This window comes from Xiphophorus couchianus, chromosome 5, assembly GCF_001444195.1.
Source record: "Xiphophorus couchianus chromosome 5, X_couchianus-1.0, whole genome shotgun sequence".
NCBI classification, from domain to species: domain Eukaryota; kingdom Metazoa; phylum Chordata; class Actinopteri; order Cyprinodontiformes; family Poeciliidae; genus Xiphophorus; species Xiphophorus couchianus.
Genome location: NC_040232.1, coordinates 26,068,963 through 26,084,729, shown reverse-complemented (window position 1 = coordinate 26,084,729; position 15,767 = coordinate 26,068,963). Strand labels below are relative to the sequence as shown.

Sequence of the window (15,767 nt, the reverse complement as noted above, 5' to 3'; positions counted from 1 at the left end):
AATGTGAAAAATTTTAAAGGGTATAAAAAGCTTTAGCAAGGTACTGTAAAGGAAAAATGATACACTTCTCCATGAATCAGCCAATAGTTCCATGGACAGCATATTTCAAAGTGTTTGCTGACGTTCACGTTCTACTTACATTCGCTCTGGCGCCATCATGGACATCGACTCGAGGCATGACGTCATACAGAGATGAGACGTAAGTGATGATGGACTTCTCGTCGGGATGTGGGACGTCGACATCTGAAAGGTCAGGAGGAACGCTATGTTTGATGGCATTCAACAACAGACGCTCCTCTTTGGGTTAAAACGGAAGCCGGCCGGTCGTACCTTCCGGGTCCAGGAGGCGGGTCACTCCCAGGTCTCTTTCGGCCACGTTAAAGGCCTGCTCCAGGTTTTCCAGGTTGGTCTGTCGGTACACTTTGCCCATGTCGATGAGTCTGGGGCTGGTGAACAGAAAAAAAAAAAGAAGAGATTTTTCTATCGCTGACAAATCTGGAGAAATACCACATTTCGATTTATTACACACCACCCCATTGTGATGCAACTTCATTGAGAGAATTAAGCCTTGTAACAAACGCAAAATCCATTACTTATCTAACTATTGCTTCAGATAGCATTCTAGGGAACATGGCAACTGCGCATCGATTGCGCTTTTAAATGCATTTGCGAATCTTTTGGCATCAGAGTTGTTGAAGACTTTGTGCCCATGGCTAAATGCTGTAAAAACAGCCCACCTGTTCTCTTTCTGAGAACCCTACGCGAGCACCTGCCTTTTTTTTGTCCTCTGGCTGTTTGACTCTTCCTGGCACATGTCAGAGCATCTATAGATGGAATGTAATTTAGTGAGCAGCTAACAGAATCAGAGCTGACACATTTCTAAGTCAGCGACCAGCCATGGCTTGACTGCACCAGCAGACAAAAGTTCAAGACTCTCGAGTGCAGAGGAGGATGATTGAATGCATCGCATAACCTCGCCCTTACCGTTATGCGTCCCCAGGTAACAACCCCGCAGCTTTAAATGACAATGATATATGCCTACACCGTTTTTATTTTTTTAACCTCCAAAGTTAAATTTTCAAATACATATCTACTGGAAACCAAAGCAGACTGAAACTCATACGGCTTTCTGATGCGTAGCGTGGAGTGGCCAGCAATTTGTCCGTAAACAGTAGTGGCCGGATCCACATGGCGGACGTCTCTGACAGAATATTGCTTGGTAGGTCTGGAGGAGCGGCTCAAGCTCGGGGCCATTCGTCCTTTTTCCTGAAAGCTCTGACTCCTCAGTCTTTGGTTGCGTTCTTCGCTGCCGGAGCGGGCCCCTGAGCTGTGGGAACCCCGTCCGGAGTCCCAGGAGGACTCCTCCGACGGGATGTCGTCGCACAACATGACCACCCGAGTATCGTCCTTATCGCCTACGGATCCTGACACCCCTCGGAAGAAGCCAGAGCTCCCCTTCCTATGCTTAGACTTCTTTTTCAGACTGAGCATGTTAGTAATCTGCAGGCTGGTTCGCAATCAAAAAGACTCTAGAGAAGAGGATCTAGTTACAGCTGCATGTACTCTGCGAAAAAAAAACCCTACAATAGGTTTGGTCACTGCTCAAAAATCCATCCTGTACTGTCCCAGGAGTCCACGGTCTTCTGAAAGTCCTCTTGAATCTTTTGAAAAAGGCTCCTAGTGGCCCAGTAAAGTCACTGCTCTTAAGTTTCAGCTCAACAATGTGAGCCTTGACATCATCAGATCTCCAGGATGGAATCTTGGACCTAAAGTCAAGCGAATCTTCAGTGCAGCAGCGGCATTACTGACTTCTGCCTCAGATCAAATCAGCGGCATAGGTTTCAGAGCCCTATACAGTTACGCCCATACACCACACCCCTGGCCTTTATGAAAAGCAAAAAAGAGAATCTAATACAGAAAAGAAAAAACCTGAAGGTTGGTTTAATCTTCAGGAAACTTGCCCCTGCAGGTATACTTTCCGTTCAAATCGTAAACGCTCGGCAGAAACAAAAACATCCATCTCATATAATCTCGCTTTTCTCCCCGTTTGCGCACAGATTCACTGTAAAATCCTCCTGAGAAAAAAAAAAGACGCGCATTCACCTCCCAGGATGTAAACACGCAAAGCAACCTTCATTTAAGTCTGACAAAATGTCAACAACACCTACACATGAGTCACCTTATTTAAGGTACAACATCAAGAACTTGGGATTTTTAGTAAAACTCTAGGTGTTTAACTTTTTTTTAATTCAGGGTTATTAACAGAACACCAAAGGCGGTGGAGAATTACTCACTGCCAAGATCCCCTGCTATTACCTAAGCCCTCAAGACTTAAACACTTGAACCCATAAATCATTAAGGCAGCAGGAGACAAAGGAGTCTCAAGTGCAGTAACAAGAGACGGATCAGAAGGAGACATTTGGAAAGTAAAACCAGAACACCTATTTTACAGCTCGTTGTTTCCATTTCAGCAGGAGCGCACAACATAATGCAGACCATCTATTGCTAAAGATGCAGCGCTAACCGTCTGCCCTAACCGTGCGTTGACCTCGGCGCCATAAAGCAGCCACATCACAGTTGTTATGCATGAATTATTGAAAGAGTAGGCCTCTTGTTGAGATTGAAGCAGGGAGCAGGTTTTAACCGGCAACAGGAAGGGTAATCTGACATCTGAAAGCGTTCCAAGCACTCCCTCCTGCCGAACTGCCCTCAGTATTAAATTAAACTAAAGTGTGATGAGATACTCCTGTTGATTTGTCAGTTTTCTATTGCCACAGGGTACATTTATTAAGCATAAACCAAGAGGGAGCGTGCTAGTGCAGCGATCCGCAGCAGACTTTCCTGTCCGTGCTTGCACCAGATCTCACTCCAACGAGATGGTTGGCATTAAGGCAGGGATCAGGTTTCCACACTCACTAGTGCTTATGGATGACGGCGTTGAAGAGCTTGCCGTCCCTCCAGCTGGTGGTGAAGTTGTCGCAGCGGATGCCCTGGTAGCCGTCCGTCATCCTCTGGGACCAGAGCAGCAGCTTCTCCTTGGCGGTCATGTCTTCCGACTGGCCGTTGATCTGAATGTCTGAGATCTGACGTCAGGCATGCAGAAAAAGAAAAAAAAAAAAAAAGAATTTTAAGTCTACAGAAAAGTAAGAGATTTGGGATAACGTGTGTAAAGAAGTAAATATAGTAATTAGTGGAAACCAAAAGATCCAATTACATGGAACTACCGACCACCACCAGAGTTGATTTTGTTTTGTCGACAGGATAGTTATTGTTCATCATCACCTCTGGGACTTATGGATTTATATACAAATAATAGGTTTTTTAGAATCAGAAGATTTACAACAACAAAAAGCCAGAGATAAATATGTTCTGAAATCTGAAATTATTTTAGAGTTTTTTTCTACAGTTTGACCAAGCTGAAACAAAATGAGGTTGAAACTATTTGTTTACAGAACTTTTGAGGATTTCCGCTTGGACTGTTGTGGCTCTGTCTCTGGGATCCAGATTAGTTTACATTTGGGGACTTTGGGCATAGAAAAGATGACTCACAGCTGGCAGTGAGTCTCCAAGTCCATCAGAAGCATTTACAAAGAGAAAAATAAGAAAATTCTTCACGGAAGGTCATTTTCATCTGATTTGGCGTACCTACCCACCTGTCTAATTTGCTACTGTTCATCTTTTCTTCTGTATTTCATAAATGATTGGATTAAATACTCCAATTATTATTTGATTAGAGGGTGGTTTCATTTCTCTATGACTCACCAGAAACCACATCCCGGCTGTCTCCTGTTATTCACTATTGTATAAAAGCATAAAGACGGCGTATCAACGGGACACAGCTGATGGAATTACTAAATAATCACATCGGCTTGTCTGTCACCTGTCCTTTATTTTGTGAAAAGTAAACCCAAACTGAGCTTTCAGTGGGCGGTGGGACGCTACCAGATCTGTGCGGCTGAAGCCCAGGGATTTCTGCCTTCCAGCTCTTGGCATGCACAGGAAAAGCTACAATAGATCCTGGACATTTGGGGTGTGGTCTTGCAGAGAAGTAAGCCAACAATTAGGATACTCCATGTGACACACCCTCCCGTTGGGGGAAAAAAAGGGAGAGTGACTAATGCCGGCACGCCCTAATGGTGAGCTGTTTCCTTCAACGGTTGCGATTCAGCAAAGTTAGTCTGTGTTACTTCATGGAATATGGGAAGAGTGAATGTGTCTTGATGAGAAGGCAAAATCCCCCACTGATTGGTTCCAAGGAGATGGAGAAGCAGCAGCAGCAGCTCAGATCCCAGAGGGACAGGGTAAGAGTAATAATAAAAATGGAACATAACACTGACAGATGAGGAGACCTGGAAGTGGAGGATGATGGTCCATATTAACCCCAGTGTCAGCTTGGGGTTCCCGTCCGCTATGTCGTCATTTCTGATGTTCACCAGCTTGACCTGTTGAAACACAAAGGACACGGTCATTCGAGCGAGCGCCGGCCGTGACGTGAGGCACAGCGGAAAACAGCTCATCTCAACGTCGTACCTGCCGGTGTTTCAGGAAGTCCAGTGCTATCTGTACATTCTGGAGTTTGTGGAAGCGCATCCGGCCTTTCTCTCTGGGCTGGAAAGCAGCAAGAAACCACAGAAAGACGAAATGAGTTACATCAGCAAAATAAGTCAGATTAGTGGTAAAATGCACATAATGTTTGACAAAAAATTATGAGATAATGCAAAGTTAAATAAAATGGCAAATAAAAAAAAAAGAGGTAACCACAGATTCCTTGTCCGTACTGTAATTCCTAATCTAATTTTTTCTGTTTCTCCATCAGTAAGCAACAAAGTGGATGAATGGATTTAGCTACCCCAGAATGGTAGCTCATACCACATAATCCGTGGGTTATACCTATTTTTGGTGAATTAGTTTAAAGCTCCAGTCTGTGCATTATGTATTAGAGTAGTGATGTACTGCTGAATAAAGACAACCACCAATGTTAAAAAAAACCCCCAAAACAAACAAAAAGCATTTCAGTTTTATTAAAAATGCACTAAAAATTGAGCCAGTGATTGGAACCGGACGATTTTCAGTTTCACTGGTCTTGACCAGGCAATCTTTGACTTTGATCTGTGAGGGCACCAAATAAGAGTAATCAGGTTGTACTGTCAATAACACCCTTCAAAGTGGAAGCATTTGCTGAGGGGAAAAAACTCAAAGTGAGCTATTCAAACTAAAGTCAAAGAAAAGCAGGACGATATTTAAAAGTAAACCGTATTTTCTAGGACATGTCTGAAGTTCAGTTAGGCTGTGTTAAGTGAAGGAGAGACTTTCAGACAGTGGCAGGCAGAATGTTTTGCAGCATGGCTGATTGGAAGATGTTGGGAGACCGTTGGAAAACTCAAGTTAAGATTGGGGGTGCACCGATTGCAGTTTTCTAGCTGATTACAGATCTCTAAAAATACTGACCTGACGATTCCAGACTTAGCCAATGTCGATTTTTTTTTGTCTGAAAATTTGTCAAATTTAGCATCGAAGTCGCTATGCTGACAACAGTGGGGTGACTATTGTTAACTGCACAAGTGGCCTGGTGAGTGTATCTGTCAATCAGCCCACAGCAGAGCAAAAAGAGGCAGCGGCTGATTTTCATGCCTTGCAGAAGTAGATAACATCGCTAGATAAAATGGGTTTCAAATGTAAGTATCAGCCGATCACGGATCAACAAAAATTAATGGAATCTGGGCCGATCTATCAGTCAGACAATTTATCAATGAGAATGCAAGTATTTTATAGCTTAGACTATCACCAACATATGATTAGCCAGATTATTGTCTACTCTCTAAACCTGTTTGTATTGCGACTGCGGTCTCACACAGCATTGTCATGTTGACGAATTGGCCAAAACCAATTATAGAGGCCACTGCTTTACAAAAATCAGGGTCCGGTACATTTACCATCAGTACATTTTTAACGCCTCCCCATGAGCGACATACTGAAAAGCCATTGAAAGAAACTAAAGAGATCCACAGGAGGACAAATTTCCATAGTGGAGTTCTATGGATGCCATGCAACAGCCAACTCAATGACACAGGGCAGGTGAAAACATAACAGGAGGACAAACTGTAAGTTCCAAAGCCACTCACCAGCCGAACGCTCCTGACCATGTCTTTCTCCCTCGGCTAGCAAGCGAAATGTGACGGAAAGCAGGCGAAGGCCAAACAGCAAAGATCAGAACAGAGGTTAAAGGGAAGGACAATGGAAGAAGAAGGAGAAGAAAGAGGAATAGGTGGAAGGGGTGTAGAATAGAACTGTGGATCATATTGGAAAACTTTTCACAGACGTACACGCAGACAAGAGCGGTGCTATTAATATGTCACAGTTTCGAAGGCATTCAGAAGATGGGCAGAGCTGGAGCAGATGTTAGTAGCGATGAAGTACAGCAGCTGTAAGCAGAGAAACTGTACAGATCTGAAGCTCAAGGCAAAAAATAATAATAAAAGAAAGAAAAAAAACTGCCTGTTGCTGAATTTAATCGATGTAGAAACGTCCAAAAATAATATGAAAAGATCAACCAAAACAAAAGAGGTAAAATAGAGAAAATAAGAGGCGTTTGCAAATCTACAAATGGTTCTTTAGCATCTGATAGATGATGGATTTGTGGTGATTCATTCCGAGAGGGCACAAATCCCAGATTAAATAATTGCCTCCTATGTAATAAATCAGGATTAAGTTAAATTGTGAAGCATTGCTGAGTTAAAAAAAAGATGCAGCCGTCAAGCACAATTTTTTTTTTTGGCATCGTCTCAACACAAACACTGAAAACTTACCAGAGTTTCTCCGGAGAGGACCTCCAACAACGAGATCAGGTTATGTCCATCCCGAAGATCTTCATACAGATCTGCCACTTGACGCTGTGCCTGCCGGGGGAAAAGGGAAAAAAGAGAACGTGTCACAAGGGTACGCAAACACCGAGAAATAGCTTAAGCTGCTATCAAGCTTCTGCTCAACTTGCCAGCAGTGAGTGTCTCCTCTACGAAATATGTGTAATATTTATTGTGTGCCCGATAGAAGGGGTCACTACCCTGCCAGGAAAGTCTCTTCAAGTAGTTGGCATACACTCTGTCTGCACTTATTAGATGATATTGCTACATTTTTGTATGAATGGACTTTTTATACACATCCTACAAAACCTTTTCGATTCTGGTTTACCTTGAGGTCACATACTGTATGAGTTACATAGAGCATTATCCACTTCCAGTTGTTTGCAATACACTTTATGATTACTTTTACATGAACTTTATGAATTCAATTCTGCTCAGTGTGTATGACACTTGATACCATTTTTGACTCAAAAAAAAAAGGGGGGGGGGGCAAAAAAAAAAGAAAAGAAAAGCAGCAGCAACAGTATCCAGCAGTGCTTTGTGACTAGCACACCTCTACACGGGTTAGGAATGCATAGCCTGCAGGAGCCAAGCCTGACTGCAGCTCCAGATGCTAGCAGCTGCCAACGCTCAAAAGAAGTTACAGATATGACTCAAAACAAAAACAAAAGTCCACATTAAGTGGTAAAAAGGTGATTCGCAACCAAAAGAAACAGTTTTGACAACATTCAGAAGAAATTAACAGCAGGTATTTGTCACTACTACTAACAGTTACTAACAGTTTGTGGTACAGCTGCAACCGGGAAGTGAGCCAACACAGCAAAAAAAAAAAAAAAAAAACGTGACTGTGCCAGGAAAATGTATATTTGGAACCTGGGGGGGAAGCTTGGGGAGGGGGTGCCCTTCCATGCCAGACAGACACTGAAGACACACAGTCTTATTTCAGCATGCTATCACCTACCTCTGCCCTCCCAGGCTTAGTGAAGACAGACCATGAAATGCAAAGAAAGTTATAAGTTAGAGATTAGCAACACAGCTAGCTAACGAGCGAGACAGAATAATCACTGCTATACGCAGTATGGCCACCAGGGGTCACTGTTTACACAATCATTGAGTATACTTCACATTACTGTGAAGTATGCACATTTTTGCTGCTTTTTAAAATAATCCAACCAAACAGAAATATCTTATAAAACTATGACTGAATATGAGATCAGATTCCAAAAATCACACTTCATATATAATAGCTCGTATTTTGAGGAAAAGTATGTATGACTCCATACGTAATAAAGAGTCATCTATCTCCACCTGGTAATTACAGCACTCTGTTCTGAAGCCCCTGGAAATGTATATCCAGAAGATTACCTGAACATTTAGTGCTGAAAGATAACAGACTGTTGTACAAACTGCACTGTTTGTCAGAACTTATCTGTAAAACCTTTAAGTTAGAAAGCCTTTATGGTCTGATTCACCTTGTTTCATACGCTTTTTTCTTTTCCTAAGATGAAGACTCCACCTTTTTTCACTCCAACATGGCTTTCTATTATTTTTATGTTCTGTTCGGACCTGAAAAGCCCAGGAGGAGTCTGCACAGAAACATTTTCACATTCTGCAGCTGTGCCGACATTCCAGGCTTCCCTGGTGCAAGTTGAAGAGACTTACTGAGCAGGGAACAACACTCTGTGGCCTTTTACAGCTTTTCACAAACCAGGTAGGTTCTAGTCTGCTGCCCTTCAAGCAGACTATTAAGTCATTAAATCAGTTTAACCTCAGCGAGGGGTCTTTAAAGTTAACACTTTCCATACCACATTCCACCATGTTTTGTTCTGTGTTTGACTGCACATGGCAACTTGTGAGGTTGTGAGAATCTCCTGGTATGATGTCACTGAGGAAAGATTTCATGTTTTTTCGGCATAACTATCTTTACACAGGAAGATCTAGAAAAACGTCCTTCATCTTGTAATTGCTCCTTTTTAAAACAGAGAAGGAACTACTTGAATTTGTTGATTTAAAGAAGCGTTACCCAAGCAGGACCGACGGTTTCTCCACCTTTCCAAATTATGACTTTCTGGTCATGATGTGGACTATTTTTTTGTGACCGAAAGTATTTTTACAAACAGCTAAATGCATATTAGCACTCTCTCACCCAAATGACTGACAGTGTACAGCACAATGTTGTTATAGGATCTACCAAGCTGGAGAAAATTCCTGCAACTTGAACCCTCTCACTGGTATCTCATTAAAAGAATAAGAATGAGCGAAGGTTTTATCAGACTTTTTTTTTTTACCTGCCTATGTGAATACTTACAAAATTCTCAGTACATGCCATTGAGCTTAAACCGGGTATGATGGTAACTAGGACACCAGACCCAGGAGTCTGGGCAGCACATGTGCTACTGTGAGCTTCAATCATGAGCTTTAGGGTGAGAACAGAATCCGCCTTTGCAGCGGTAGTTAACTGAGACCAGATGTGTTTGACCCGCCATCCAACATTCACACAGAACAGTCAAGAGACACAAAGAAACAGTCCAAAATTAGCTCTCTTACAGTCATCGCTGACTGTGCCAGAGGTGCTCATTCATGGAAAAAGGTCTCCTGTTTTCCTTTGCTTTCATTTTAAGCAAATGAATGGCCCAATGTCTATAAGCTGAACAGAGCGTGGAGACACAAAGCTGTGAATGTACCGCTGCCAGTGGGAGTTCCCTGAAATTAAGGTGAACCAAGCAACATTTTAACTACTCTGAGGGAGGGGCTGTGTGTCAAAAAGGCTAGGGTTTCAACCCTAATGAGGGGTTCCAGGGTACGGCATAGGATCTCCCTCGAGTCCTCTTTTGACCCGTTCTCTTTCTGTGAATGAATGGTTCTCTGGTGGGCTTTCAGACCACAGCCTGGGATTAGAATGCGGTAAGTGATTGATCGGAGGCGGATGGAAGTTTTACACAGCTGATGACAGGCTGGACTCCTAGCGAGCCTCGCCATCACGGTGAAATGCGAGTGTCTGAGTGTGAGACAAAGGCCGACCAGTCAGCCTGTATTTGTACAAGTAGGAGGAAGGACGGTGGCAGAGTTATTTGCAGGGGATGTTTACAATGAACGGGTGAGAGATGAAGTAGATGAAATGTAAGACCTCTCTCTACTGTTCAAAGGAGACCTGATGAGACTACCGAGTCTGCTCTCTAGCTTAGTTGATACATCATTCATAAAAATTATCAATTGAGTGTGAATTTGGCCAAGTAATAATCAGTACTAGTGAGAACTTTGGCGAGAACTACTTAAAAATCACGTTTGGTTATCATTTACACAACTAGAATGTAAGTGAAATTGGTCGATTTTCAGGAGTCATCAGCCCTCACCATAGTAACCAGCCAGTCAGAAACTAAAAAGTATGATCTTTTTCTGATCAGCAAACATAAGTCTCCATAACTACAACACTCATCAGTGTAAGAGTGGTTGCTTGGTGAAGAAGAAAACAAGATGGATATTTTCTGCATCAACGAGGCTCAAAAAAGGAAGTCAGGGAGAAGTGATAAAAGACAGACAAACAGACAGTCAGACAGACATCTCAACAGATGACAGGATGGCAGAATATATTACAATTGCTCTAATTTATCTGTATGAGCCTAATCCTACATAGACTGCTGTCTTAGTCATGCTAGCCATGCTAAACAGTAATACAAGATGCTAATCTCCATTTTTTTTCAAATTAAAAGTACATTTTGTGAGAAAGTCACTGCTCTCCCACAAAGTTTGTTTGGTGTATGAAAATTGAAAATCGGTATTGGCAGGAGACAACTAGAAAAAAGTGGAGCTGTACAAAAATCTGAAATTGGCCACAAAAATTCTGATCAACTTATCTCCATCACACAACATTGCAATGCTAGTTGACAGACAGTAAACAGCGAATTCGTCTAGGGATATTCACATGTATTTAAAACTACAGCAGGACGACATCTTTCATGAAACTTGAATGGCCACAGTTTATAGCGAAGGCTAAATTCCTCATTAATGGACCTGATTGAATGCAAATGTGTGCAAAAATGTGTCATTTAATGTGTGTTTAGTCCCTAAAAGGAGAGGATGGTCTTACCTTTATCAAATGCTTGTTAACCCATTTTGTGAAGGTTTTCTTCTGTACCCGATCTCTTTCATCTGGAACACAGAGACACCGTGGGTCATTCATCAGAAATATACAACACAAATCTGGAAAGCTAAATGTATTCAGACTGAAGATTTCTGGTATGGGCCCTTTGGTTTAGCATGCATGTACTTAACAAATAAAGTGTAGCTTAAAACCCATACACACATGCGGAATCTAGAACTTTTTTTTGCCATGGGAGGTTTGAAAAGGGCTGCACATTAGTTTTAAAGCGAAACATAACAGAACCCACTACAAAACAACAAATAATACCAGCTTTGTTACAACTTACTCAAATTTTCCGATTTTGCCTCGACTGCTTATGTCAATGCTAATCTACAAACATCTAAACTGGTGATGTATAATTCCCATTCTGCATGTGAAAGTTCAGGTATGTACAGAACTGCCTTTATTTTTGTGCCCCCTGGCTGTAGCAGGCATATTGCAAGATTCCCACTGTAAGATTACCACAACACTATTACACAACAAAGACACAGAACTCCCTTGCTGGGTGGAAAAGGTACTTCTGCGTACGCCACCATCTGACTCAGGCTACATCACAGCACATTCACCCCCATTTGTCCAGAACAAGCTCATGTTTCACTGAGTGACATCACTGCAAGAAAACAAAACAAAGCCAAAGATGAAAAGATTTCGAAGTCGAAGCGTTCAGGTGAGCGCAAGGACTCTCTGTGGGATTGTAACTTGGCATGAAAACTATTAGCGGGAGCAGTTTTCCCCCCCCAACAAGAAAGAACAAGACGGAGGTGCCGAACACACCCATTAACACAACAAACATGTACATTTTCACTTGGTGTTGGGATCTTCAAGAGGGAGAAAAAACCCCCCAGAAAACCACAAGGTGTGTTTCTGCGACTTTCAACTATGGGAATGCGTCTGTTTCTGGCTCCCTGACAGATCTGTTAACATTTTTAACCAAGCAGATTTAATCATCTTTCACAGCCAAAAAGCACAAACCGGCTAGCTTGAGAAACTACCACTCGATGTGTCTCATAGGGACGCTCCTTTAGCGACATTTAAGTCAATTTCATACAAACGACGACACAACGCAAAGTCCGCTCAGTGTTATCAGTGTAAGGGTGTGACCCGAGTGCCTTCACACACCGACACACCCAGCAATGAAAGCAAAGAATACTGATTCAACACAAACAGAAAAATTGACACCCACAGGCTACATTAGCTTCCCCCCCAACACTGGCAAGACAGCAAATATGCATGTTTTATTAAACGGTCTTCTAGGAAAACCTTGTTCACTCCCAATTAGAGCGTGAACCTTATTTTATTTTCAAAGCTATATGCACTGAGGAAAGGTATGTGACCTCAGTGGTTCAACTTCCTGTCAAGGAGGGAAAAATTTTTATCTCAAAAGGAAATGTGAGGGCAAAACCCCTCTCAACCCTACCACAATATCACTGGTAATTGTCAGTTCAAAAGCCTTAAAATCTGATATTTTTTAATAATATGAAAAATAATTGCAAGTGAATATAAAACTGATCCTTTTTTTTAAATCAACAAACACATCAGTTTGACGTTAAACGTACTTTTTTGAGCTTAATAAATTCCTAAGCTAGATTTGATACATTCAAATCTATCAAAAGAGCATCCATCGTTTTTTTCATCTTAATTTATTATATTCATTGGACGTCCCAGAAAACTGGACATTGGTGTTGGTCTAGTAAAAGCCTGATTGGTGCATTTCTGCCTTCTTTAAGTAAACTGTATTAGAAAAGCCTATAGAGGCTGAGTAACCTTCAGGCATCACATGCAAGGATACAATATATAAACATGAATCACTGACGCAAAGGAGTCAACACTTGAAGGAAAGTCATTAAGTACAAAAAGGTAACATGATTGGAGATACGAAAGGTTTTTTTTTTTTACAGTAGACAGTCACAACTTTTTATATTTACAAAAGAAGTGGACGTGTCTTCATGTAAATATAGCTCATTAATCATTTTGACTACCATAGAAGATAAATAGACTGTTGCTATAGTGACTGACTTCCAAACATACTCATGAAACAAGGGAAATTGTGATTCAGTTTTGCTTTGGTGACAAGATAGGAAGCTGCTGGTGAAATAAGGAGGGAGTATCCTGTACCTTTTTCTAAAAATGTAAGTCACTCTGTCACAGTTCATAAAATAGAATCCTATAATATATTCATATCCACTGAAAAAAAAAGTGATGAATGTCTGTTAGACAAGTCTGATATAAAGTTCTCCAACCTGAGCTCTGCTTTTCCTTCTTCCCATTAAAACAACCCAAAACTTTATTCCTGCCCAGCAGCTTTTCACATACTATTAAAGTAACGGATCAAGACCAAGGCTTGCAATTGAGCGGAGCCATACTGGTACCTTTCCTCCCGTCCGTAGACTTCAGCATCCCTTGGTAATACCCATCATCTGAGGGCGTCCTGTCTCTCCCCAGACTGTCAGTGGAGAAATTCCTGTACTTCTGCTGCTGAGAGTTCATTGTCATTGTCTGTCGGCTCGCAAAATAATATTCCTAATGACAAAAAGGTCGGTGGCGAGCCTCCTCTCGACGGGAACCTCTGCGTTTCTTGCTTCTATCTTTGGCCCTGTCGGTTTGCTCCAGAGTGTGCAAGTCCTGTGGCCAGAATCCACTAAGCTCTTCACAAACCTATGATTTCTCTGCCTTTCTATCCTCTACTAACCTCCTCGCTCCCTCATTGGTTTTTCGGCTCAGCCCTTCTTTTTTTCTTCCTGTTTTTTTTCTCTCTCTTTTTTTTCCTCCCCCTTTCTTCCACTGTGTTGTGCCTGCAGGCTACAGAGTGTGAGCCTGCCCTGGTGAGTGAAGTTCTGTGTGCTCAGTGACGTCGACGTGCGGAAGACGCGGCGGGTCGGACTCTGGACACACCCCTTCCTGTTGCATTGCGCCGAACATGATGAGAGCGCTGGGTGAGGCTGAGGTGTGGTAACCTGAGCGTCCTATCACTTTATGGCTTGCGCAAGAAAACTAAAACGCAGAAGGTAATAAAGTCAACCTGCTGACGGGTTTATTATGGCTTTGAATACATTAAACGACAGATAAATGAAGAATGTTGAGAAATAGATTTGACAAAAAGGTGAAAAGACTCACACGCTGACTACAGAGGCACACAATGATCTCTGGTTACTCATCTCTTATTCATGGCATTCCTCAGGCATTTCCAATAAGAAGCTCGCTACCGTAAAGAAGAAGGGGAGAGTGGGGGGGCTGAACTCGTTTTGGGAGTGGCTGTTACATTTTCTAGACTGTGATGCATGAAATCAGCCCTGACATGCAAGAAAAAGAGCTTGTGATGGGTGTTTTTATACCGTTTGTTTGTGATTTGACTGCAGTTCCTTGAGAGGATATAAACAAAACACCCATCAGAAATGCGAGTTTGTTTGCAAGATTTATTAATTTTTAAATCTTGATGACACTCTGGTTCATACGAGATGAAAACTGACCTTTGGCCTTCATGCAACCATCCCTATGTTAAATCGTAGTGCTCCACCTAGGACAGAAAGCTAGTCAGAGTTGATAGGCAGATGATTGAGCTAAATATGGGCAATACGGAAAGGAAAACCTAAAAGAGGCTGGAAAAGGCTTGAGATCCAGTCAGATCATCAAAACGACAACCACAAACTGAATTGAATTTATTGTTTGTTTGTCACTATACACATGTACAACGAGATTAAAGATACAGCCAAGAGCTGTAATTTAATGGTTTATGTCAAAACACACTCGTGTCGGAACTCCCCAGTCAAAGTCCAGTCCTAATTTTGATTGAGAATTTGTGACAAGACTTTAAAAAGAAAAAAGGGATGTTGACCATCTAATACGGTTTGACTTGCAGCTGTGATTGCAGCGGATAGTTTACAAGGTACGCCATGTCGGTGGCTGTGCTGGTCTATAGCTAAGATCCCAATAAAAACAGCCTGAGGTCTGCGGTTGTGACGTAGCAAAAACGAGCAAATGCTAAAGGAGTATGAAAGCTTTCGCAAAGCACCGTGGATCTTCTGGATTAGAGTCTGACTTAGATATAAAGTCTTCTTCTGGGAAAGTAAAATCAATAGAAGTTGCAAAAAATAAGAAAAACGATTATATCGGGTACTTGTGAGAGATCGGATTTATGAAAAACCTTTTATATTTAAGAGTTGTGTGAAAGAAGCAACTGTAGAAAAGTTGTCTGTAATGTTTACAGATTCTGCCAACATCTATACATTGTTGGGTGTCTTCTGTTACTAATAACGCTAACTTTTTATTAATTAAATGAACATTTTTTTTATTCCTGTTATAAACGGAAAATATTTCCATGTAGACAGTGACTACATGTGCTAAAAGTCATAGAATAACCTTTGTTTGCTACACTTTGACCCTTTGGGCGTACAAATATATATACCTACCATGACTCAACCCTGCCTTGTATTACTTTAAGGGGCATTAAAGAGCCCTTTATCTCCTTCTGAGCGCAGCAATTTTCTGCACAACCTGTGTGAACACGAAGACGCCGAATGTGTCAGCACCAGGGGATCTGTGCGGACCTGCTGGCGTGGAGCGGCGCAAGTGTGTTGACTCACCTTAAGCCACGCTCGCAAATTTGGAGACACGCCTTTGTAGTTCTACAATGTCTAGGCAAGCAGTGGAATTAGGGTGAGGCGCGCAGGGAGGCAATTAAATCCGGGCCGGGGAAGGAATTTCTCCAAAAACTGACGGCTTTTGATTGTAAAAAATATTTTCAGTGCCTTTCAGAAATTTTTTTATGC

The 15,767-nt window shown here is 41.9% G+C and overlaps 1 protein-coding gene across 24 annotated transcripts in view; it reads right to left on the bottom strand.

Moving 5' to 3' along the window:
• LOC114144216 (plectin-like) overlaps positions 1–15,767 on the bottom strand; it is a 122,041-nt gene that overhangs the window by 29,367 nt on the left and 76,907 nt on the right. For 9 of the 24 annotated variants that reach the window (XM_028016783.1, XM_028016792.1, XM_028016787.1 and 6 more), the window contains exons 2-9: positions 10,948–11,009; positions 7,822–7,836; positions 6,807–6,896; positions 4,531–4,608; positions 4,338–4,442; positions 2,917–3,083; positions 331–446; positions 140–243 (exon numbers count right to left, since the gene is read on the bottom strand). In XM_028016783.1, the coding sequence (XP_027872584.1) occupies positions 140–243; positions 331–446; positions 2,917–3,083; positions 4,338–4,442; positions 4,531–4,608; positions 6,807–6,896; positions 7,822–7,836; positions 10,948–11,009 (737 nt within the window). Of the gene's footprint in view, positions 1–139; positions 244–330; positions 447–2,916; positions 3,084–4,337; positions 4,443–4,530; positions 4,609–6,806; positions 6,897–7,821; positions 7,837–10,947; positions 11,010–13,370; positions 13,754–15,767 lie in introns of those variants that run through there. The other 15 variants (XM_028016785.1, XM_028016793.1, XM_028016790.1 and 12 more) reach the window with 7 other exon arrangements.